Genomic DNA, 23,719 nt, shown 5'->3' with positions numbered 1-23,719 from the left:
CTTACACCTGTGGTTCACACACTCCCATGCTTACACCTGCAGTTCACACACTCCCATGCTTACACCTGCAGCAGTTCACACACTCCCATGCTTACACCTGTGGTTCACACACTCCCATGCTTACACCTGCGGTTCACACACTCCCATGCTTACACCTGCGGTTCACACACTCCCATGCTTACACCTGTAGTTCACACTCCCATGCTTACACCTGCAGTTCACACACTCCCATGCTTACACCTGCAGCAGTTCACACACTCACATGCTTACACCTGCAGCAGTTCACACACTCCCATGCTTACACCTGCGGTTCACACACTCCCATGATTACACCTGCGGTTCACACACTCCCATGCTTACACCTGCAGCAGTTCACACACTCCCATGCTTACACCTGCAGTTCACACACTCCCATGCTTACACCTGTAGTTCACACACTCCCATGCTTACACCTGTAGTTCACACTCCCATGCTTACACCCGCAGCTCACACACTCCCATGCTTACACCTGCAGCAGTTCACACACTCACATGCTTACACCTGCAGCAGTTCACACACTCCCATGCTTACACCTGCAGCAGTTCACACACTCACATGCTTACACCTGCAGTTCACACACTCCCATGCTTACACCTGCAGCAGTTCACACACTCCCATGCTTACACCTGCAGTTCACACACTCCCATGCTTACACCTGCAGTTCACACACTCCCATGCTTACACCTGCAGCAGTTCACACACTCCCATGCTTACACCTGTAGTTCACACACTCCCATGCTTACACCTGTAGTTCACACTCCCATGCTTACACCCGCAGCTCACACACTCCCATGCTTACACCTGCAGCAGTTCACACACTCACATGCTTACACCTGCAGCAGTTCACACACTCCCATGCTTACACCTGCAGCAGTTCACACACTCACATGCTTACACCTGCAGTTCACACACTCCCATGCTTACACCTGCAGCAGTTCACACACTCCCATGCTTACACCTGCAGTTCACACACTCCCATGCTTACACCTGTAGTTCACACTCCCATGCTTACACCCGCAGCTCACACACTCCCATGCTTACACCTGCAGCAGTTCACACACTCACATGCTTACACCTGCAGCAGTTCACACACTCCCATGCTTACACCTGCAGTTCACACACTCCCATGCTTACACCTGCAGTTCACACACTCCCATGCTTACACCTGCAGTTCACACACTCACATGCTTACACCTGCAGCAGTTCACACACTCCCATGCTTACACCTGCAGCAGTTCACACACTCATATGTTTACACCTGCAGCAGTTCACACATTCCCATGCTTACACCTGCAGTTCACACACTCACATGCTTACACCTGCAGTTCACACACTCACATGCTTACACCTGCAGCAGTTCACACACTACTCACATGTTTACAACTGCAGCAGTTCACACACTCACATGCTTACACCTGCAGCAGTTCACACACTCCCATGCTTACACCTGCAGCAGTTCACACACTCACATGCTTACACCTGCAGCAGTTCACACATTCCCATGCTTACACCTGCAGTTCACACACTCACATGCTTACACCTGCAGTTCACACACTCACATGCTTACACCTGCAGCAGTTCACACACTACTCACATGTTTACACCTGCAGCAGTTCACACACTCACATGCTCCCAGCTGCTGCTCTGCAGCCTATGTTGTGTCTCAGCACACTGCACACACAGGAGTGTATCTGTATATGATGAGGCAAAAGCTCTGTGAGGCAGCCTCCTTACAATGCAGGTAGCATATAACACTCAGACGCTCACACCCGCTGCTCTGTAACACATTCACACAGCAAACAGGCCAGGAGAACAGGCACTTACCCTGGCATCGTATTCAAGGACAAAAGGAGGGAAGTCTATCTGCTCTGGTGATATGGCAGAAAAGAGCTGGTGCAGGCTGTCTATGTGATGTATTTTGTCCTTCAATCCTGAGACAGAAAAGGTGGTGAAAAACCATGTTGAGACCTGATTAATAGGAGAGAAAAATAATTTAAGCCAGTAGCCACCATTAAGAATAGATACACTTTTGAAATTTTATACTAAAGTGTGCAATTTGAAAATATTTGAAATTGAACAATAACAGTTTTTTAAAGTACAGTTTGCAGTTCATTAGTGAGTTGCACAATAATGTCACGGATTACGAGGAACACTTATAAAATGAAAGAACAATGACATCGGGACTACAATAAGGAGGCTGTCTCGCAGAGCTCTGGTCTCAGTGTAGAGACACTTTGTATGCACAGTATGAGGAGACACACAACATAAGTGCCGTCTCTCGACTGAAGTTATGTGCAATTCATACCTGCTGGGAAAGGGAAAATGGAGGTCACTGGGTACGTCAACACCCCAGGGCAGGGCCCATGCCAGGAGTGGTTGACTAACACAAAATGGACTCCATGGCTTTTTGTGTACTTCTTGTTTTGTTTTTTGTTTGATTCCTGTTTGGTTTGGTTTTTGATGTTGGAGAGGAAGGGAGAAAGAAAGGAGCACAAGGTTGAACAGGTAGCGAGGATCTGGGAGGAGGTGGGGAAGCGGAAAGAATATGATTAAAATATATTGTCTGAACAAAGGCTCTCCATTATTTGGTATAGTAGGTTAATAGACTGCAATTTTTTTTTGTTTGGCTGTTTCCAAAGATATTTTCACTTGGTAACTGCCATATGGTCTCTGTTGCAGCTAATCAAAGCAATGTATGTGTGTGTACACGAACATATACAAGGGACTTTTCTTCAGCCATAAAGAATGAGATTATGCCATTTTCAGAAAAATGGATGGAAATGGAGATTATGATGTTAAGGAAAATAAGCCAGCCTACAAACATAACGTATTTTCTCTCATATGTAGAATCCATATATAAAAGGGAAAAAAACATTAAGGTAGGAAGTGGCTATTTGGGAAGACGAGAGACTGCAATGGGAGAGGAAGTCTAAGAAAAAGTAATGGGACTGAATATGATCTAGGTGTGTTGTATATGTGCATGAAAATGAAACTCGCCCTTTTTATTATAACTATGCTTTGATTGTTTTTAAAGCTAGAAAAAAGGTGAATCTCACCTTTAAGTCGCTTTACAAAATATAAGTGAAAGAGTTTGTTAGTTTGAAAAAAACCAGAAAATTCCTGGTAGCAAGTGCTATTTCTGTCTGATATTGAGACATACAGTAGATAAAAGATAATACAAGTTATGTTATTTATCTATCTGATTTTTATCAGCAGGTTACACAACAGTTTAATGAGGTGGGTGTAATGATGTTGTTCTTCCTATTTACAAAAGATGGAAAACAATGCACACAATCTTTCAGTGGAATGCCTACTATATTCCAAAACAGTAGTTAGAACCCAGGATTGACCACAGTCACTTAGGGGAGCTGGCATGTCACTTTGGGTGCCTTGCTTTTTTTTATTAATTTCTGTTTGGTATGCTGCCACATTCTTCAGAGGCTCTTCCAAACCTCTGACATATTCCAAGCTACTAATATTACATACTTTCTTCCCTAATATTGTAATTGTATGTCCTGTTCCTTTAGAGATAGGCCCAGCCTACTCCTTGCCCTGTCCTGGATCTTTCTTCCACTTTACTTCCAGCCTGAGCTCCTTCCTTTCCTTCTCTCTCTCTCCTAAAGAGGCAGCCTCTGCCTCTCTCCCTTCTCCTCACTTCTTTCCCCCTCTCTGCTCTTTTTCATTCTCCCCTTTCCCCTCCATATACCACTAAATAAATATCCACTTTCTATGCATGGCATGCCTAATAGGTCTCTGTGTCTCACCACTGCATGGCTCTGCATGGGACTGGCTGCCTTCCTGGCCCACCGTGGTCTTGTAGCCCACTGCCCACTGCCGCCACTCGGGGACCTGCAGTGTTTTACCATAACAAATATGACATAATTCCTTCAAACTTACTTGTAAAATAAAATCCATAATAGACAACATTGGACTAAGTCATCACTATGTGAAGTCTATTCAAATTTCGCAAATTGATACAGGTATCACCTTTCATTTCTTGCCTACTGCTCTAGGCTATCCCCTTTGTGGATTCTTCTCCTCCCCTCTAGTATTTCAGTTACATTCATTTCTGCAATCTCTCTGGTTTTTAGAAGACAATCTAGAATGGCAGTATAAAATTGTGAAGGTATCTACAGAGCTGGGTTCCAAGCACTTGCTAAGGAAGAATGAATATCTGGGCCTATTTTATGATGGCCGCCGAGTCCTGGGTCATTATTGAGGTAAGCTACATTACTGCTGGCTTACACAGCCTCAAACTCCCTATTATTATCTGAATTTCCTTTCCTCCCATTTTTCAAGTTTATTAAGAGGATTGATATGGAGTAGAGGAGACATTAGGCAAAATCAGAATCAAATGAGTTAACCAGTGAAGGAACTGCTTCTCAAAATCAATTTGTGTGGACATGTCCTATTGCACACCCTTTCCTGTGTTAACACGTGCTATTGCACACCCTTTCCTGTGTGAACACGTGCTACTGCACACCCTTTCCTGTGTGAACACGTGCTATTGCACACGCTTTCCTGTGTGAACACGTGCTATTGCACACCCTTTCCTGTGTGAACACGTGCTATTGCACACCCTTTCCTGTGTGAACACGTGCTATTGCACACCCTTTCCTGTGTCAACACGTGCTATTGCACACCCTTTCTTGTGTGAACACGTGCTATTGAACACCCTTTCCTGTGTGAACACGTGCTATTGCACACCCTTTCCTGTGTTAACACGTGCTATTGCACACCCTTTCCTGTGTGAACATGTGCTATCGCACACCCTTTCCTGTGTGAACACGTGCTATCGCACACCCTTTCCTGTGTTAACACATGCTATTGCACACCCTTTCTTGTGTGAACACGTGCTATTGCACACCCTTTCCTGTGTGAACACGTGCTATTGCACACCCTTTCCTGTGTGAACACGTGCTATTGCACACCCTTTCCTGTGTCAACACGTGCTATTGCACACCCTTTCTTGTGTTAACACGTGCTATTGCACACCCTTTCTTGTGTTAACACGTGCTATTGCACACCCTTTCCTGTGTGAACACGTGCTATTGCACACCCTTTCTTGTGTTAACACGTGCTATTGTACACCCTTTCTTGTGTGAACATGTGCTACTGCACACCCTTTCCTTTGTGAACACGTGCTATTGCACACCCTTTCTTGTGTGAACACGTGCTATTGCACACCCTTTCCTGTGTGAACACGTGCTATTGCACACCCTTTCTTGTGTGAACACGTGCTATTGCACACCCTTTCCTGTGTTAACACGTGCTATTGCACACCCTTTCCTGTGTGAACACGTGCTATTGCACACCCTTTCCTGTGTGAACACGTGCTATTGCACACCCTTTCCTGTGTGAACACGTGCTATTGCACACCCTTTCCTGCTATCGCAACCCCTTCTTGAAGTGAACATCTACAAACTAGATGAGGAAAAAGTTTCCTCGAAAAAGCTTGACATGATGAGAAAGCAGACATCGCTGGTGAACTAGCAGTGGCTGTGGAGAGATTGTGCGGGAACAAACTCCACACCAGTTGTCTAGTGTGTACTGCGCACTTCGCTGGAGGTTTTCTTAGCCACAGTCTTCTACCTTAAATCTTTTTACGTGTCTTGCTTCAGTCCTGACAGCTTTATCCTCAAATCTTAACTGACTGTTGTCCTATTTGAAGACTTCCTTGGTGCACTTTCAACCAAAGCTGCAAAAGGACATTCCTTCTAAGTGTTCCTCCATGCTACCATAGAACAGCGAACATTCTGGAGATTTCAGCTGAGGCTCTAGTCTGAACGTTCTGTAATGAAGACTCATAGTCATAGTCTGGTGCTCAGCATTTATCTAGGAGGAACTCAGCGTTTGCTCACAGAATTAACAAATGGAGCCTGGAGCTTACTCTAACACTATCAGCGAAAGTACAGGACTCCTTAAATTGCACTTCTTTCTGGGCCTCGGCTACTCCATCTACAAAGCGAAGTTACATTTGCATGACATTTTAAGGTCTTGTTGCTATCCAATTCTTTGGCAGGACTCTTAAGTAGGCTATGCTGTACTGACATGGTGGGGTGCTGATGGGAAAGGGTTGGGGGACAGGCAGCCCTGGAGAAGCACAGGCCGATCATAAGCATCCCATCTGCAGAAGAGAAACCAAGCCTGCCAGTTTCTCTCATCATATCTTCCTTTTACAGTTCATAAGTGCTGGCAGGAAAAAATTATTCAAAGCAGGTAGAAGTGGAAATTCAGTAAAAAGGTCCTGTTTGGGAAGACCCAAGAATACCGATTTTGCCTTTTTTTCTCCACCCATTTTAGTTTTATATGCCTCAGCTTCAAATTTTTAATTGTTTAGAGTATAAGCTAAAAATATATATTAAGGATTGCTCTTATTATTTAGTATCTACTACAATAAAAAACTAGAGAAAATGAACAACTGTTGGAAGGAATAATTCAGGTGTTTTTGTGAATGCTGGAGATTTGTTTTCTATCTAATTCTTCAAAAATGCAAAGCCAGGAATACAGGGTCATGAACAAAAGCCAAGAAGATACAGTTCACATGTATATGAAGTCAAAATGGTTATGATATGATAATTTATTAATTTTATCTCCTATTCAGAAACATTCAATTTATGGCTTTGATTTTCTAGAATTTCTATGAGAGTTTATTACATATGGACCTTACTCTCTCATTTCCCATTCCCCCAAATCACAGCAAGGTAGCACAAGGGCATCTGGCTGCAGCCTGGGCAGCCCCACATCTGGACTGATTCCCCATGAAACAATCCCAAGATGATGACAACGCTAGCTACCATTTGTGAGTGTCCACGGTAAGGGTTCTTTAAGGGACTTTGGAAGGGCCAACTCGTGTCATTCTTCTGAGTACACCGTGAGGTAGGCATTATTCCCATAATGTTAACGGGAGACACCGCTTAGCAGAGATGGCAAATTAGCCCCCCCCCCCCCCCTTTCCTCCCATGAAATCCTGCTTCCAAACTTTTGGCTTACTACTTTCCCAAACACAGAACGAAGCACCGCCTGTGTTTTGAAGGGCTGGCACATACAAGACTGAATACGGTACTGAATGGAAGGTGAGGACAGAGGTCTTGGGAATACTGAGGATTAGAAAGGAAACAGAGGAGGGGCAGTTACAAGCAGGAAAGAAACCAGGCAAAGTTAGCTTGCAGTAAGCCAAGACAGTGTTTCAAAGAAAAGATGACCTGCAGGGCAAGCAGGTAACATGAAGACTGAAGAGTGTGCTGTATTAAATGACAGGTGATTTGTGGTTGGTTATAAATTGCTTCAGATGGCAAAACCGGATTAGAGTAATCTAAGATGTATGAAAAACGGAAGTGAACACAGAACATGGGTTGCACTAAAAATTCCAGTTCTAATGGGAAGAAGCCACAATACATTGAAGAGGTAGTAATTTAACCTGGGTGTGGTGTGCCATGAATTTGAGAAAAGGAAGGAAGGAGGGGAGGGAGGGAGAAAAGATGCTAATTTCTCTAAAGAGGCTTGGAATATTCTCTAACCACTCATTTTTGGTAATAACATTGTTCAGAAGGGTACCCAAGTCAGATACAACCAAACATCAGGAACACAGTCATCTTAGCCAATGAAAACAGCAAATAAATCAGCAGTTACAGCATCCGGAACATACGGTGCACTTAAATCCAGGATTTAGTAAAAACATTAATACTGTACCTTTGAACGGAATGTTGGATGAACAAAATAAACAGCCTTCAAATTCCTCTTGTATCTAATCAAAACAGATAAACAGCTATCATAAGTCACACCGAGAAGTACTCATTAGATAGTCAGTCAACATTTTACCTGAGTAAATAAATAAATATATTAATACAGAGGAAACTACCAAAAAGCGGCAGGAGTTAATATCTTGAATTTGGGGTAATTAAGAGAATATTTCATTATTTAAACTGCCTATCTTAAAGGAAGCACCAAATGCTCCCCCTCACTGTGACAGAGCTACCTTAAGGAAGGATAAAGTCAATTCATACTTTTAAAACATCACTGCACATTCTTCTCTATAGCATGAGAGAGGCTCTGAGCTCAAATATATGAAATTAAGTTACTCTGAAATTACTAATGTTGTAGCAAACATTAGGAACTAAAAGTTACACTCAGGTTACAAGTTACTGCATGACTCAAATTCTCTGAAGGCTTTGTACTTAATCTTCTCAACAGCTCTGAGGAGAGTACCAGCATTGGCTCTACCTCAATACTCCGTGACCCGATGACCAAGAGACAATGCCTAGAACCCAACCTGGGCCTCAGCCAGATACTTGTTGAAGCTTGCTGAGGTACATCTTAAAATTTTGTTTTTCAGTAATTTAATAATCACCACCAAGACATATGAGGTTAACTGTAAAGGACTTCAGGGAAATAGCAGGAGCACTATTTTAGCTGAGGGTTGTGTCATTTGAAGGGCTAGTTAGTGGCAGAAGTAGGTACGGAGTGAAGTGTAGCTTCATTACAAAACACTTCAAAGCACAAATGGGAGTCTGTTAGGTAATGCAAGCATTAGTGTTCCTATTAAGTTGAGGTTTAATGGATGGTGGAAGACAATGGAAATTTATGGTAACTTATCCTCTTTGCTCCCTTACTGTAAAATGGTTTTTCAACCTAACCGATAAAAGCATTGTGATGCTACAAATAAAATAGGTACCAAGAGAGTAGAATGCCTTATTATTATTATTATTTAGGAAATAAATCACGGAGGAAAAAATTTAGTCTTGCATTGGGGTGGTCATTAGAATTTCCATTATTACAGTAAGGGAACATAATTTAATGAAAATAATTTTCCAAGTCAGTAATCTAGTAAATCTAATTTTTGTATATAAAATTTTGACATCTTGGCCAACAAATGCCATTTCTTATTATTCTCCATCTTCCAGATGTAGAAAACATTGAAAGATAACAGGATACTCAGCAGTAAAGACACAGGCTCCTATGCCCTTGATCCATAAAGCCTGTCACACCCAGTTTCTCTCCTCCCTGTATTAATGTATGGAATGTGTTTGTCCCTCAACACCTTGTCATATGGAAAACCTCACCAGGTACAGGGTAAAGTTTTCTTCAGAGACAAACTGGTCACTGATCTTACCTTACATGGGGGTGGGGGATCCACTTAAACCACAAGGAAGAAATGTCCAAATAAAAGTCTGTTTTCATGACTAACCAACTCCAAATCCCCAAGAACCCCATAAATGCTTGCTCCTTTCTTTCAGTAGACAGCCTAAACCCCCAAGTTCTTTCCCTGTGCTCAACCTCTTCTCGTTCCGATGAAAACCTCTGCCTGCTCGTTTATGTTCAGTTTCAGGTATTTATAATCACAAAGACAAATTCCTCTGAACCTGCTACCACTATCTCTCCCAACGGATTCTCGGGCTACTAGATCAATTAAATAATGCTACGGGTCTACTCTGGTGTACATTATGCTATGGCGAGAGCAACCAAGGCTGCACTTCATTACTTTATGCACAAAGACTAGGGATGGCACCAAGCCTCTTCCAAAGCGGTCAAAAGTGGGAAGATTACAAACGAGTTCAGTTTCCTGCAAAAGGAGGGTCTCCCATCATTTAAGTATCTAATGTACATGATAAAAATTTGTCCTGTGAAATAGCCTTTCAAAAATCTTTACAAATGTTTGCTATTGCTTAGTGTTAAAAATAAAGAAGCAATACCCCCTTCACAATTTCCAAAAATAACTAACTTGACATCAACGACATCGTAGAGTTTCTTCAGGAAGTCGGAGTCCAGGTGATTGTATTCAGTGGTCAGTGTGTGAAAATAGACCAGCACATATTCCTTCACAGCGATGTGGTCCATTACATGGATAAAATATAAGAGAGCCTAGAAGAGAGGGATAAAGACCATTTCCACAGTGGTTCACTTCACAGAGGCTGAGAGAGCGGAAACCCCTCCCCTAAGATTATCTACACCTGTAATTGCAGATGGAAAGAACAGATTGGTGAGGACCACTTCTCTTAGAAAGTGAGTCATCCAGCATTTACTGGTTGTTCTCAAAGGCTGTAGCACAGACCTTCTCCATGAGGGAAGAGGATAATTAACCCCTGGCCTTTGGAATGACTCTTCAATACCAGGAAGAGCTCTTGGCTCAACTATCAGGTTTCTACAACAATGATGTCAAAACATTTACAACGAAGATTTAATACTTCTTATGATTTTAATAGAATCCATAATTCTTGATGTTTCTCTTTGCATCCCATCAACGGCGACCAGACACAGACAAGGAGTAGAGCACATGGTATATGGAGTATCTCCCTCCATGCCCCCGTAGAAACCCATTTGCTTAGCAACTTTCATGCTTATCTGAATGAGGAAAGTGGAGGGGTTTGTGGGTGGATGGCAAAACACATTGAGCAACACTTCTAGAACTCAAGAGGATGATCTAATATGAACCTGTTTGGCAAGGGATGTATTCTATTTTAAGAAATCTAAGAGAGACACTAAAAACAAGATGAGAAATATAACCCAAGTAGGGCTGAAGTGACCCAGAGGTTTGGCTGTAAACAACTGCAAAGAGGAAGCTAAGCTACATCAACCAAAAGGATTACCGACCAGGCTGTTTTCCAGTTCCTCCTCAGGGGAGTCCTTGGCATTAATGTGGATTAGGACCCAACTGCAGGCACTGCAGGCACAGCAGGCAGAGGAGGGCATTATGAACACAGCTGCTTGGCAAATATTACCTGGTTTGAACCTCATAATAAGTCTTATTTTTTACTATGAAATGACATATCATAGTGTCAGGAATGCTATGTGAGCACACACCAAAATCAAATTAAGGATTATATTCTTATTGGAATAAATCTTACCACTGAAGGTAAGAGTGAAGGACACACTGACTGTTAAGAACACCAATGGCAGCAAATAGAAACTTAGGATGTAATTCTTACCAGGTACGGAGTCTTTCCCTCTCTGTGAACGGACCCACCCCTGATCACCCTACTTTTCCTCTCATTGGACTGCCGCTTTGTCCTCACACTTGGGTAAATTAGGCGACTCTTTTTGGCTTTAAATTCTCTATCTTTAAATTATTCTGCTGCTGTATACGAGTAGCCAAAAAGAGAAGGTTGTGGGGGACAAATTCTCCTCAAAAGGAAATAAAGTGAAAATAATACATCTATTTTATTTGAAACTGCACGTGTGTGTATCTGTGAGTGCACACCACATGCACAAGGATGCACAGAACAGAGGCATTAGAGTCCCTGAAGCTGGAGTTGTAGGCAATTGTGGGCCACCCAACAAGGGTGCTGCAAATCAAGGTCTATAAAGAGTCATACCCATTCCTGAGCCATCTCTGCAGCTCCAAACAAATCCATTTTGAAACACTTCCTATTAGAGTCTTCTATGGACACACGTCTCCTCTCTACTGCACTCACCTCAGCCTCTCCCTCTCCCGCCCCCCCACGCTAGAGATGGAACCCAGGGCCCTGTGGACACTAGACAAGCACTGTACTCTGAGCCGAATCCCCGGCCTCTCAGGATCATAGTCTCCATCTGTGCATACACCATCATCAGCTATTGGACATCTAAGTTACAACATTTTTCTGTGGGGGACCCTGTAGGACTGGCTCACTGCTTTCACATATTCACCCCAATACTGCTGACAAAAGTCTGAGAGCTTAGACATTCTGATCAGCTTCTAAATAGCTATGTTTCACCTTAAAATTATATGGATTTCTCCTTTTTATATATGCTATGCTTTCTGTGTTAAGACATTTGGCTCAACTATAACTTGTTTTTCATCATTATTTTCTAATGGAATTGATGCTTTGGGGAAATGTGTATATAAATGTTTTAATAGAATATCTTATCTATTCTTTGGTAATTTCATTCATGTAAACAGTGTATCTTATCTCCTCTCTCCCCATTCTGGGTACCCCAACATGGCCGGCCTCCCAATTCATGCCCCTTTTCTTTTGTAACAGTGCACTGAGTTCAGTTAGTGCTGCCTGCTGACTGAAGAGCTCTATTCAGCTCACAGTTCGACTGTCCTCCAGTGAGTTCTCCGCCTTCAGCAGTCACAGGATTCATAACCACTTGTCCCAAGTGAGTGTGTTCTTAGTACATCTCAGGAACAGTCACTGGGTCAATGAACACAGCTTTTATACTTTCATTCATCTCTAGTGACAATAGCTCTTTACAAGTTCTCACTAATTGTCAGAATGAAAAAAAATCACATTTTGAATTGCTTTTTTAAAATTTTACTTCCTTTTCTTTAACACTTTCAACTATTTTTTTTCCCTTTAGGATCATCTACTTCTGTTTTCCACCCCCACATGAAGGGATGATAGAATTACACTACCTTGCTATCTTATACAAAGCACACCTCTGATTTTTTCTTTCTAAGTAGATACTCAAATGTTAATTTTTCTTTTTTTTTCTTTTTCAAAGAAGTTGAAGTCTGATTGTATGCTTACAACGCAGGATGCTTCTAACCAAAAGCTTACCAATTACACGATATCCAAACAAAATAGCTGCATTTCTGGAGTAATCAGAGCTTTGTGGTATCTGTTTTCCCTACAGAGGACAAGCAACCCCTACCTTACCAGAAATGATGCACACTAAGTCTCGGGGGATGCTTTTCCACCCCAGATCTACAATTCATCTCATCCATGCCTGAGAACCTTCTCCCTGCACCGTCTACCTGACTTGCAGAAGAAGCCGCCATGGCTTACCTTGTCCATATCTATCAGCGTCACAGGAATGTTTCTTCCAACTACCACCATCACTGTGCGTCCACAGTTATCCACACCTAAGAGAGGAGGTGCAGTCAGGACCCAGAAACCTTAGTGCAATACCAGCGTTTGCCCTGTCATATAACATGTCTTTGACTGCATAAAAGAATTCTACACATACAAAAGTAAGAAATGGGATGCACAAGCTTCTAAGATTATATCATTAGATTTCTTTTAGTGTTAGGGAAATACTTCTCTTTCTTGATTTTAAAGCTTTATGAGATTTTGACCACAGTTCTGACTTTAAGATTGTTTAAATATTTTAAATTACCAAAACCTATGTTTTTTTTTTAAACAACCATTTTGTTTAAGCTCTTCACAACATTTAATAGTACTAGTGACCCAAGAAATGCTAGAAGCTCTCAATTGAAAATTAACAGATAATGCCTAGAACAAAACACAGCAGAGGAACTGGGGTCTGGAGAAGGCTATGAGTTGTATTGAAAAATGCTTAGGACTCTTTAGAAGCAGAAAAATTCTAACAGAAAAAGCATCCCAGAAAAAGGCGAGCAGGCAATGTGAGACCCCGAGAAAACATTACAGGTTAACAATAAGTCTAAGATCCTTAGATGATCTTAGATGTGCAAAACCTATTGACATCAGCACAATACACTGTGTTCAGAGAGAAACTGAGTCTTTCCAGCACAATGAGTCAGACCCCTCAATTAGCAAGAATAAGATCATTAACCTCACCTGTTTGGTACAAGGCCTTCAGAGAAGCAATATCGGAGAGGTCCTCAGATCTTGCTTGGCATAACCAGCGGTTATAACTAGACAAATAAAAGGTACAATCGTTACAGCAAACGTTGGCACGTTACTTTTGCAAATGGAACCCCTTTCAACATATTTTGCTGACCATAAAGAACTGAGGCTTCATTAAAACAGAGTTAGAGGCTATTATACTGTGGAGGTTCTTGAGTTATTGTTAAATGCATGTTAGTGAGAAAATGTGCATACACCAATCAGTAAAAAAAATTCTTATGGTAAATCATGAGTACACAAGTAAGTGTCAAAGATGTCAAATATTCAAATAATTAAAGAATACTCTTATTTTTCCTTACTAGAAAGATGTTATCAGGAAAAGCCTCAGTGTTAGATCTCCAAAGCGGATAACCACTAATTAACGAAGCTATGATGAGTGCTTGAGACTATTACAGCAAACAGACAGCAGGATCACTGCCCTCACGAAGTCAAAGCACAGCAGAAGGACATTAAATGCTGCACATGTTATACAGGACAACAAGCAAGGCAAGAAGCTTTATCAGACATTTATGACTGGTTAATGAAGCTTGGATAGAACCCCTACTTACTACGACACATGGACTAATTTGGCTTTGGCGAAAAGGAGGTTACAAATGATTTTAATGATCAAGTTAATATTTCAGGTTTTTATTTTTGTTTTTTCTTGAGATGGCCTCACTCTATTAAGTAGCCTCCACTGACTGGAACTCACTAAGTAGAGATCTGTCTACTTCTGCCTCCTGGGTGCTAGGATGAAATGTGTGTGCCACCACACCCTGTTCAAGTTAATCTTAATAGCTAATTTACCATACGACTCACAACTGCCTGGAACTCTAGGGATCTGATGCCATCTTCTGGTCTTTGGAGGGACTTGCACATACATATACATACACATAGATACACACATAAATTTCAAAAAAAAGTATTTTTAGGTATAGAAGATATCTATAACGTCTATGAATTTTAATTTTTAAAGTTTTTAAATCCGCCTAAAATTATTTCTAGTTCATGGTGTAAACTCTAGAACTGTATAAATGCCCATCTTGTTAAGTTTGGACAGTGGTTAATAATTTGAGATCATTCCAGGGATAGATTATAACAGGCAACATTTAAATATGTGGATTTTTGTAGTTTATAGTTTACATTCGTGATTTGTAAAAGATTCCAGTCACTGCTATGATCTTGGTGTGTTCTGACTTGTGCAGACCATAGGTACATTCCAGTGCAGTAACTCCACACTGTGCCTTCCTCCATAGCAGAAGCTATCACTCCACCTCCTTGCCCACCAGATGTGCTTTCCATCCAGCTACTTGAAGAATCGTTTATATTCCCACAGATATTCCCACTCAACACTTCCCTCTGTTTTTTGTGTATTATTATAATAAAAACAAACAACCTTCTATTCCAATCCCCAAATCAAAGACTAAAAATAGTTCCTAGAGCTGATTCCAGTGAATAAATTCTTACTATGTGCCAGACAAACCATAACCACCAAGTATAAATTATCTAGTAAAGCAAGTTGTGATGGCAGAGAAGCCACTCAACTCAGCCATTAGGCTGCTCCAAAAGGCAGAAATACTGAGTTGTTTTCCAGTGGGTACAACTAATCGAGGTTATTGTCTCCACATAGGCCAATTTCTTCAGTTAATCAATTACCATACACCTACACAGCCAAAGGCTGAATGACAAAGAAGATTCAAACAAAATTACTCTTAAAAACACAGGGCCTTCATGGGTCTGCACCAGGTCCTCTACATGGTATGTCTGGTGTTAGCTTGGAGCCTTGTGGGACTCCTAACTGTGAGGACAGGTATATCTCTGACTCTTCTGCCTACTCTTGGGGCCCTTTTCCTCCTATTGGGTTGCCCTATCCAGACTTGATATGAGGGGCTTTTGCCTTGTCTTATTCTATCTTGCTTTGTCCTGTTTGGCTGTTGCCTCTTGGAGGCCAGCTCTTTTCTGAAGAGGGAAGAGAAAGGGAGCGGATCTGGGGGAGAGAGAAAGTGGGAGGGAACTGGGAATAGAGAGAGGGGAGACTGTGGCTGGGAGGTATTGTATGAGAGAAAAATCTATTTTCAATAAAATTCAAATAATTACTTAATTTAAAAAGTTCAATAACTAACCTACTTAGAAAGAGCCCATTTTTTGAGAGAAAATTCACCCTGGAGTCAAGGGTTTCTAGACCTATAGCAAATGCTGTGTCCTACACTACATCCTTTTGTGTCCTGCTTCACCAGGTTCTCTATAAATGAGGTTGAACATTTTCTTGTGTACAGGACACTAAGCTCTGCAAGGGCAGAGGTTGTATCTGTCTTGCTTGTCTCTGCATTGCTAGATGTACTCTAGCACATTCAGTAAGAGCTGAATAATATTTAATAATTAATGAAATGATGCCTTAGTGTGAGAAGTGATGTTAGCAACATAGGTAACAGGATGTTAAGTATAACAAGGACCACTAACGAAAGGAAACAAAATATTCTAGTGAAATAACCTTTTCCCCTTGTGTCTCAGTGTCTTTTTCCCCACCGTAATAAGGACTTTCAAAAGTTGTAACTGAAAAGTTGCCAGGTTGCTTCCCAACCACTTCCTTAGAGACATCCAAATCACTCACAAAGCACAAAACACTTAGATGTATTAGTGAAGGATTAGGGCTGCGACTATGTTCTCAGATTTTGTAAAGAACGGGTGCACAGAGACTGACGCGGCACAGCAGGGCAGAGAAAGGACACTGAGGAGCCAGTGATGGAGAGCTGGAGTCCTTCAAAAGGACTACCAATCAATCACACACTTTAACACCCTTCGTCCCGATCAATGTAAGGGGAACTGGGTAAGCATAGTAAGTAAGACCCTGGTTCAGGAAAAGCATAAGTACATCTTTTTAAATTCTATCCTGCAATCTCCAGCATGGCAGGGCACTGACTTCCAGCTCTGCCACATCATAACTCAAAAGTCCTCAGTTCTAAACTGTTTGGTCTCAGAACCCCTTCATTCATATCGACCAATATTCATCATATCGTATATAACAGAAATCTAAAGGCATTTACTTATTGATCTAAAAGAAACAAAAAATAATTATCTGAATACACCTTTTGATGTAAAAAAATATGACTGGGTGGTGGTGGCACACGCCTTTAATTTCCACATTCGGGAGGCAGAGGCAGGTGGATCTCTGTGAGTTCAAAGCCAGCCTGGTTACAAGAGCTATTTCCAGGACAACTGGGACTGTTACACAGAGAAACCCTGTCTTGAAAAAAACAAAATATAACAACAACAACAAAAACTGTGCTTAGGAAGACGAACTATCCTCTTAACTTCACAATTCTCTTTACTATCTGAAAGACCCATGTTCTAGCCCTGGTCTCCTGCAACATCCCAGGCTAAGGAGCCCAGGAAACTGGATTGGGCACTGTGAGGATGAGGATGAAAGAGAAGTGACAGTGACAAAGTGAAGCCAGTCTGGCCTCACAGGCTCCTGAAGGGCACCAGGTTTCCTGGGCCACACTTTTGAGAGGCGCCATTTCCACTATTTCAGCAGGATAAGCGGAAGACCATGTACCTCGGGATGCTTCTGTGCCAGTTCTTACACAATTACAGCCACACAAAGCCTTCCTTTAACCTTTCTCTCTCACAGTGCTGTAAGAAAAAAAGCAACTAAACTGAACCCCACACCATTTACAAACAGCTAACTAGCTGGCTCACAGCCAAACCCGGCAAATACCTCTTGGTAAGTTGAGGACATCACTACCACCACTTCCACCTTCAGTCTCTAGACTTCTAGCTGAGTGCTGTCTAAACCATGAATGCTTCTAACCTCAAATGAACTGCCAAATTTGTCTACAGTTTTTCATTTAATAGCACTCTTGAGTATTCTGCATTACAGATAAAAGACCTCATCTTTAATCTCAGAGACACATAAATGGGAAGCCAGACAATCTTTTCATCAGTGATAGCTTTACTGGATGGCAGAGTGCTGTGGCAGAATACACTTGTACACTGTAAAGATTTGTCACTTGTAGTGGTTTAATAACACGCTGATTGGCTAGTAGCCAGGCAGGAAGTATAGGCAGAGCAATCAGACTAGGAGAGTTCTGGAAAGAGGAAAGGCAGAGAGGCTAGTCACCAGCCAGATGCAGAGGAAGCAAGATAAGAATGTCTCACTGAGAAAAGGTACCAAGCCATGTGGTTAAACACAGACAAGAATTATGGCTTAATTTAAGTTGTAAGAGCCAGTTAATAATAAGCCTGAGCTGATAGGCCAAACAGTTTATAATTACTATAAGCATTTGTGTTTCTTTGGGGCTGAACAGCAGCAGGACTGTCTGGGATAGAAACTTCTGTCTATATCAGAGCACCCAGTCCTTGTTTTCCTGTTGCGGCTTTGCTGCCCCTAAGTGATAACTGGATGTGCCCAACACCTTGATCGTTGCCCAGAACTTCTGCCTTAATGTACTTAATACCTCTGACAGTCAATGTGTGGCTCATTCTGATTTTCAGGACTATCTTTTTTTTTTTGGTTTTTCGAGACAGGGTTTCTCTGTGGCTTTGGAGCCTGTCCTGGAACTAGCTCTTGTAGACCAGGCTGGTCTCGAACTCACAGAGATCCGCCTGCCTCTGCCTCCCGAGTGCTGGAATTAAAGGTGTGCGCCACCACCACCCGGCTTTTCAGGACTATCTTACTCATGCCTGCATTCAGGGCATGTTCTTATAGAGTGAGTGTCTACCGTCTGCAGTGTTTGACTCTCCAGATCAAGGCCTTCCACCAGGAAATGATACTGCTTTACATGCTGTCTGTAATTCCTTTCCTGGAACTTGCCTTTTCCCTGAGGGCAACAGACCAGAAATTCACAGTCAGTACATATATATTTAATACTGCCCTGAACTAGTAGTTGATAAGTGAAACAAATCGACTCCTGGAGAAAAATGAGATAAACAACTAGCTTGGAAGAAAGAAAAGTGCAGAATCGCTGTCATTTCATGAAATATAAAAGGTTAATGGACCAGAGGGGAGGCGGGGGGAAGAGAGGGGGCGAGAGATAGATAAAGAATGCACGGCACATGTGTAGCAGTCAGGAGCACAACTTGAAGAAGATCTCCCCTTCCACCGTATGGAATCCAGACATCAAACTTAGACAGCCAGGCTTGGCATGAGCACCTTTACCCACTGAACCACGTTGCCAGTCCCAGTTGCTCTTCATGGAACATCACTTTTTACTTTAAAAGCTTACAGGCCAGACAAACTATGGCCATTTAACCTGAATTGTTTTCTTTAAGATAAATAAAATGATCTTGTCTTGGCAAGAAAAATAACTAGCAAGACTTACTGCCAATAATAAAATCTGAGTACAATATGCATTCCATACATTCAACTGTGGAAAGTTTATATCTTGACTTAAAAAAATTTTTTTTTTTTGTGGCAGGGTCTAATTATATAGTCCTAGCAATCCTGAAACTCAAGAGATTCCACCTGCCTCTGCCTCCTGGGATTTAAGGCATGTGTCACCAGGCCCAGCTGGGAAGCTTGGCTTTTTGCAGTGAGACTGGTGCTGGAATTAATACACTTTGATACTGTACAATGAAACATTGATACAGTTATCTGGGTGAATCCCTACTTTCCAGAGGATCTATGCATCATATCATAATGCCACACTCGTGATAAGACAATGTATTTTAAAACAGAATATGGAAACACAGATGTGGGGCTGGAGATGGTACAGAGAGCCAGGGAACTGTCTCCAGGTCTGGCAACAAGAATTTGATTCCCCAGATCCATATGGCAAAAATAGAGAATTTTTGCAAGTTATCCTTTGACCTCTGCATGCTGTGGTGGGCGGGCGAGACACACACAGAGGCACACATGTAAGCATACCCATGCACACCCACATGAACGCAGATGTAAGTAAATAAAAGAAATCACAATGGGTAAGGTTTAAGATCCCATATTATAACTAAACTTTCAGAAACTATCACTTATCAGATTCTATAAAGTGCACAGAAACATATCTGATTTCTTAAAAGTCTTTAAAAGTACTCCTTTGCTTTCCAATTCTGTCTTTGAGTAATGTTATATTTCCTTCATAAAATTTATCCAAGAAAACTTACTATAACAGTTTGAATGATGCTATTAGATTCTAGTCATCTTCACTTAAACCCATTGAACATTTTGCAAGATTTTAATACAAAAGACAAAATTAGCTAACTTTTGAAAAAAATGATTGTTTACTTATGAATGGATTAATAATTTCCGATATGGTAAGTGTTGATAGATATAGCCCATGTGGATACAAGCCCTCTGGAATCTTCAACCATTTATAAGCGTGCAAGGGGATTTGAGAGCCACAAACAACTCACAAATCATGATATGAACATTTGAAGAATGCAGACACAGAGAGAGAGAGAGATCACAGTGGTGTGCAAGGGAGCCCAGACACTGTATTTAAAGAAAAATGTTTGCCACATAACACTTCACATGACCAGGTTGAGAAACTAGAGCCTGTCACTGGGTTCATCCTTTGGAAAATTTGTTCACTGGTTCCCTCTAGTGGTAAATTTGCTTCTGTTATTTGCAAATTGGAGTCAAGTGAAGACATGGGACTGAGGAAGCAGCAAATGTTAATTCTGGCTGGGGGAGAGGAAGCCATTTCTTTCAGTGGTGTTGCACGGGTAAGTTGCCTAGGCCTCAGTAAATACCCTCCCTCCCTAGCTCATAGTAGCAAACCTAATTAAACTCGGCGGGCTACCAAACAAGCCACGAAAGAAGCTGGGAAGAAGTTTGAGTGAGATGGGGAAGAGGATGAGAGAGGGTAACAAGAGGTGAAAATGATAAAATACACCGTAGAGATGTATGAAACTCTCAAAGAAATAAAAAATATTAAAATATGTTTGTAAGAGATTTCTGAGATCATCTAGCCCAACCTGCATGCTATGACTGGAGAATGACCCCACAGAAGTACCATATAAAATAGTATGCTATGTTGTGGCAGGCTGTGAAAACGCAAAATAGGGAAGGCAGGTGTTTCAGACCCAGCAAATAAGGTTCGAGTGGCCTTTGCTTTACAGCTGAAACCTGGGAAATGGAGAGGATTGAAGGAAGAGATGATCCAAATCAAAATAAATGGGAGCCAAAGCTTAAAAATACGACAGAGACTTGTTAGCTTAGTACTGAAGAAAGCCACAGCGAAGGACTTCACGGCGCTGGCCTTCCAGGCGCCCCTCTGCGTGCACCGCACCTGCCTGACACCAGTCTGTGAGACGTTATCCTGACCCGCTCTAAGAGGGAATAGAGAGTCAGTACGAGTCATTTCTTTCTTTAAAATTTTGAAAAGCAGCTCCTTTACTATTAATCTTTGAAAAACCACAAAATACAAAGGTCCATCTGTGATTTCATAAGGATTCATCCAGAATTGCATTAGTATTAGAAACAGTTGGAGAAAACAATGTAAAGGTCCTCAGGGTAAGCTGGGGAGACATAAAACTCTTCAGCTGAAGAAAACTTTAACTGCTTCAGTGGTAAACGCACAACAGAAACCTTGTAAATGCCTTTCCTTTCTTCTAATCTCCCTGTTTAGACTAAACCCTCACATAGAGGCACAGCAATTAGAGACACACGGGGTAGAAACTGAAATCAAGCATGCATCTGAGCACCAGCTCCCCCAAACTACCTGACTCAACTTTCAGCTCAGCATCTGCAGAATGAGACTTGGACCCTATTACTGGGTCATCACGTAGATTAAACGAGAGGAACTTTGTGTGTACAGAAAAGCATCTAGCAGACTTCTGACTTCACACTCTCTGTCTGGACTTGTGTGTCTTACTTTCTTTGATGCTGCTTCTGCAGGGCAGCTTCGGACAACTGTCCCTGGAGGATCAGTTTTCTTTGCTTGTCAATATCTCCTTCCATTCGAGCAAACGCATGAGAGCCAATGAAAGACAGATCCACGCCCAGGCCGTCATCCTCATCTTCTTCTTGGTTCTCTGCAATGAAAGTGCCATCAGCAGAGAGCTACGGAAGCAGACCGCAAACTGACGGCAAGTGCTGCGGGAGCAACAACTGTGAGGCGACAAAACAAAGCCAAAAAGCCTCGAACCCGGGCTAAGATGATGATTCTGAAATAACATTTAGAAACCCCAAGTCCTGAAACAGTGAACTAAACATAACTAATCTATTCCCTAAGCCAGCTTCATGATCAGGCCAGGCACGAAGTATGTGAGGCATGTTTTCATGCAAGGGATTTAGGAGCTTACACAGGTGAAAGTTGCTAGAAGCTTCTTATAGGATAGAGTCGGAAGGGCTCCCATTCTAACATACTCTCTGTGTATAAGTTTCAGCTTACCTGAGTATAAAATCTAAAGACATGAAATGGCTACAGCATTCTCATCTTGCTATTTAATGTTAACTGAAGCTTTTAGAGGACACTGTTTTGGCTGCTCTGGAACTCACGAGACCCGGGTGCCTCTGCCTCTCGAGCACTGGGAGTAAAGCACGGTTAAAACTGAGCATGCCTGAAAATTTAAGGTGGTAATATGCTTAATTATTGTCAACACGTCTTCATGAGCCTAGCCTAGGGACTCCATTCAGCTGAGCATGCTGTGAGGACCACCTGTGAATCCCCACATGCAAGCCTACATCCTGGCTGGTTGGTGTTTTATCAGTACCCTAGCTTCCTAAAGAGAAAAATTAAGAAAAACGAAAGTTGAACCATTATACATTGTTGGTGGGGATATAGCTAAAAACAGAATTACCACATGACTCAACCGTATCATCCCTGGAGGTAAACCCCAAAGAACTGCTAACTGGCATACCAGAGACACCTGCTCATCCACATTATTACTTTACCATTCCCGACAGTCCAGATACAGGGCCAGCCTAGATAGGTGTAGGGATGAATGGGTAAAGTGCGACACACACACACACACACACACACACACACACAGTCACCTGAGTTTTATTCAGCCATAAACAATGAGAAAATTGTGATCTGCAGAAAAATGGACGGAACTGGAGACCATTAGGCTAAGCAAAATAAGGCAGGTCCAAGAGACACTTATCAGATGGATTTCCCTCCCGTGTGGAATCGGGATTTTATAAAGACGTAACATGAAAGTGTGTGTGGGTAGGTACTTCAAGAGAAGGGACCAGCAGGAGAACAAGACAGAGGAATGAAAATAATGAAGAAAATACCATATCTGTATGAAAACGTCATAAGGAAACCCGCAATTTGTATGCTAATTAAAGAAAAGAAGGGAGCCAGAATTCTAGCACTCACCCTCGGAAGCACCAGGTTTCTCACTTATTCTAATCTGCCGCTCAGGCACCACAGGCTCCCCTTCTGCATTCCCGATGTCTGCAGGTAGGTATGGCAGTGACTGGCTCTCCTCCTTTAACGACCTTGGGAAGTACAGAGGTAGCAGCTTTTGGTAAGTAGCCTGTGTCAGAAAAGTAAGGCATTCTGTGAAAAACAGTGACACACGAAAGCAGCCTGAGCAGAGGTTACTGTGATCCATGCGCTGTGGGGACAGACTGGAGACTGCAGGCCTCACCTCTCTATGCTCAGAGTGCTGCCTGAGAGCCTCGCTCACCCTTTCCATGAAAACACAAGAGACGGCCTACTGGTCAAGTCAAAAGCAATGCCCACCCTGGTCGGGGTCACCAAATCTGGGATGTGTAAGTCGGCCAGTCCTGTCCACATGCCCACCTTTTACTACTCCCTCAGCTGCGCAGATGCTATCTGCTCAAGTTTAGTACACCAGTCTCTATTTGACCTACGTTTAGTTTTTCAGTTTTCTTTAAACAAACAAAAAACAAAAACTATTCTAACTATATCAAAAGGATTGATAGTTTTCACTCATTCTTAGAAATTTTAAAAAAAGATAAATTATACTTTGGAAAAAGAAACAAAGAGCCTCTCAGATGGCTTCATGGATAAGGGCCCCCAAGTCTGATGACGTGAGTTTGACTCTTGTGACCTATGTGGTGAAGAAGACATCCTCTGATGTCCACACATCCACTCCCCCAGCCTCCTCCAAAGTAAAATACATAGATAATTTTAAAAAATTAGGAAGGCAATGGAGGTGGGAAATGAACGAAAACAAAATATAGCAACATATGATATGAAGATGATGAAACCCTTCACTTTGTATGCTAACCTAAAAATTTACTAAGTAACTTCAAT

The 23,719-nt window shown here is 42.0% G+C and overlaps 1 protein-coding gene across 4 annotated transcripts in view; it reads right to left on the bottom strand.

Moving 5' to 3' along the window:
- Gdap2 (ganglioside induced differentiation associated protein 2) overlaps positions 1-23,719 on the bottom strand; it is a 51,628-nt gene that overhangs the window by 5,442 nt on the left and 22,467 nt on the right. Inside the window, exons 7-13 of one of the 4 annotated variants that reach the window (XR_005973027.1) lie at positions 22,814-22,973; positions 21,362-21,521; positions 13,503-13,579; positions 12,750-12,826; positions 9,761-9,900; positions 7,732-7,786; positions 1,864-1,970 (exon numbers count right to left, since the gene is read on the bottom strand). Coding sequence is in view for 3 of the 4 variants with exons in the window: in XM_041638236.1 (XP_041494170.1) it covers positions 1,864-2,007; positions 7,732-7,786; positions 9,761-9,900; positions 12,750-12,826; positions 13,503-13,579; positions 21,362-21,521; positions 22,814-22,973 (813 nt within the window). In the remaining variant the exon portion in view is untranslated. Of the gene's footprint in view, positions 1-1,863; positions 2,008-7,731; positions 7,787-9,731; positions 9,901-12,749; positions 12,827-13,502; positions 13,580-21,361; positions 21,522-22,813; positions 22,974-23,719 lie in introns of those variants that run through there. The other 3 variants (XM_041638236.1, XM_041638237.1, XM_041638239.1) reach the window with 3 other exon arrangements.

The sequence above is a fragment of the Microtus oregoni genome, unplaced genomic scaffold (genome assembly GCF_018167655.1).
Source record: "Microtus oregoni isolate MIOR12 unplaced genomic scaffold, Mior012 000054F_ref0000373, whole genome shotgun sequence".
NCBI classification, from domain to species: domain Eukaryota; kingdom Metazoa; phylum Chordata; class Mammalia; order Rodentia; family Cricetidae; genus Microtus; species Microtus oregoni.
The sequence above is the reverse complement of the archived record's forward strand: the minus strand, read 5'-3'. Positions and strand labels throughout refer to the sequence as shown.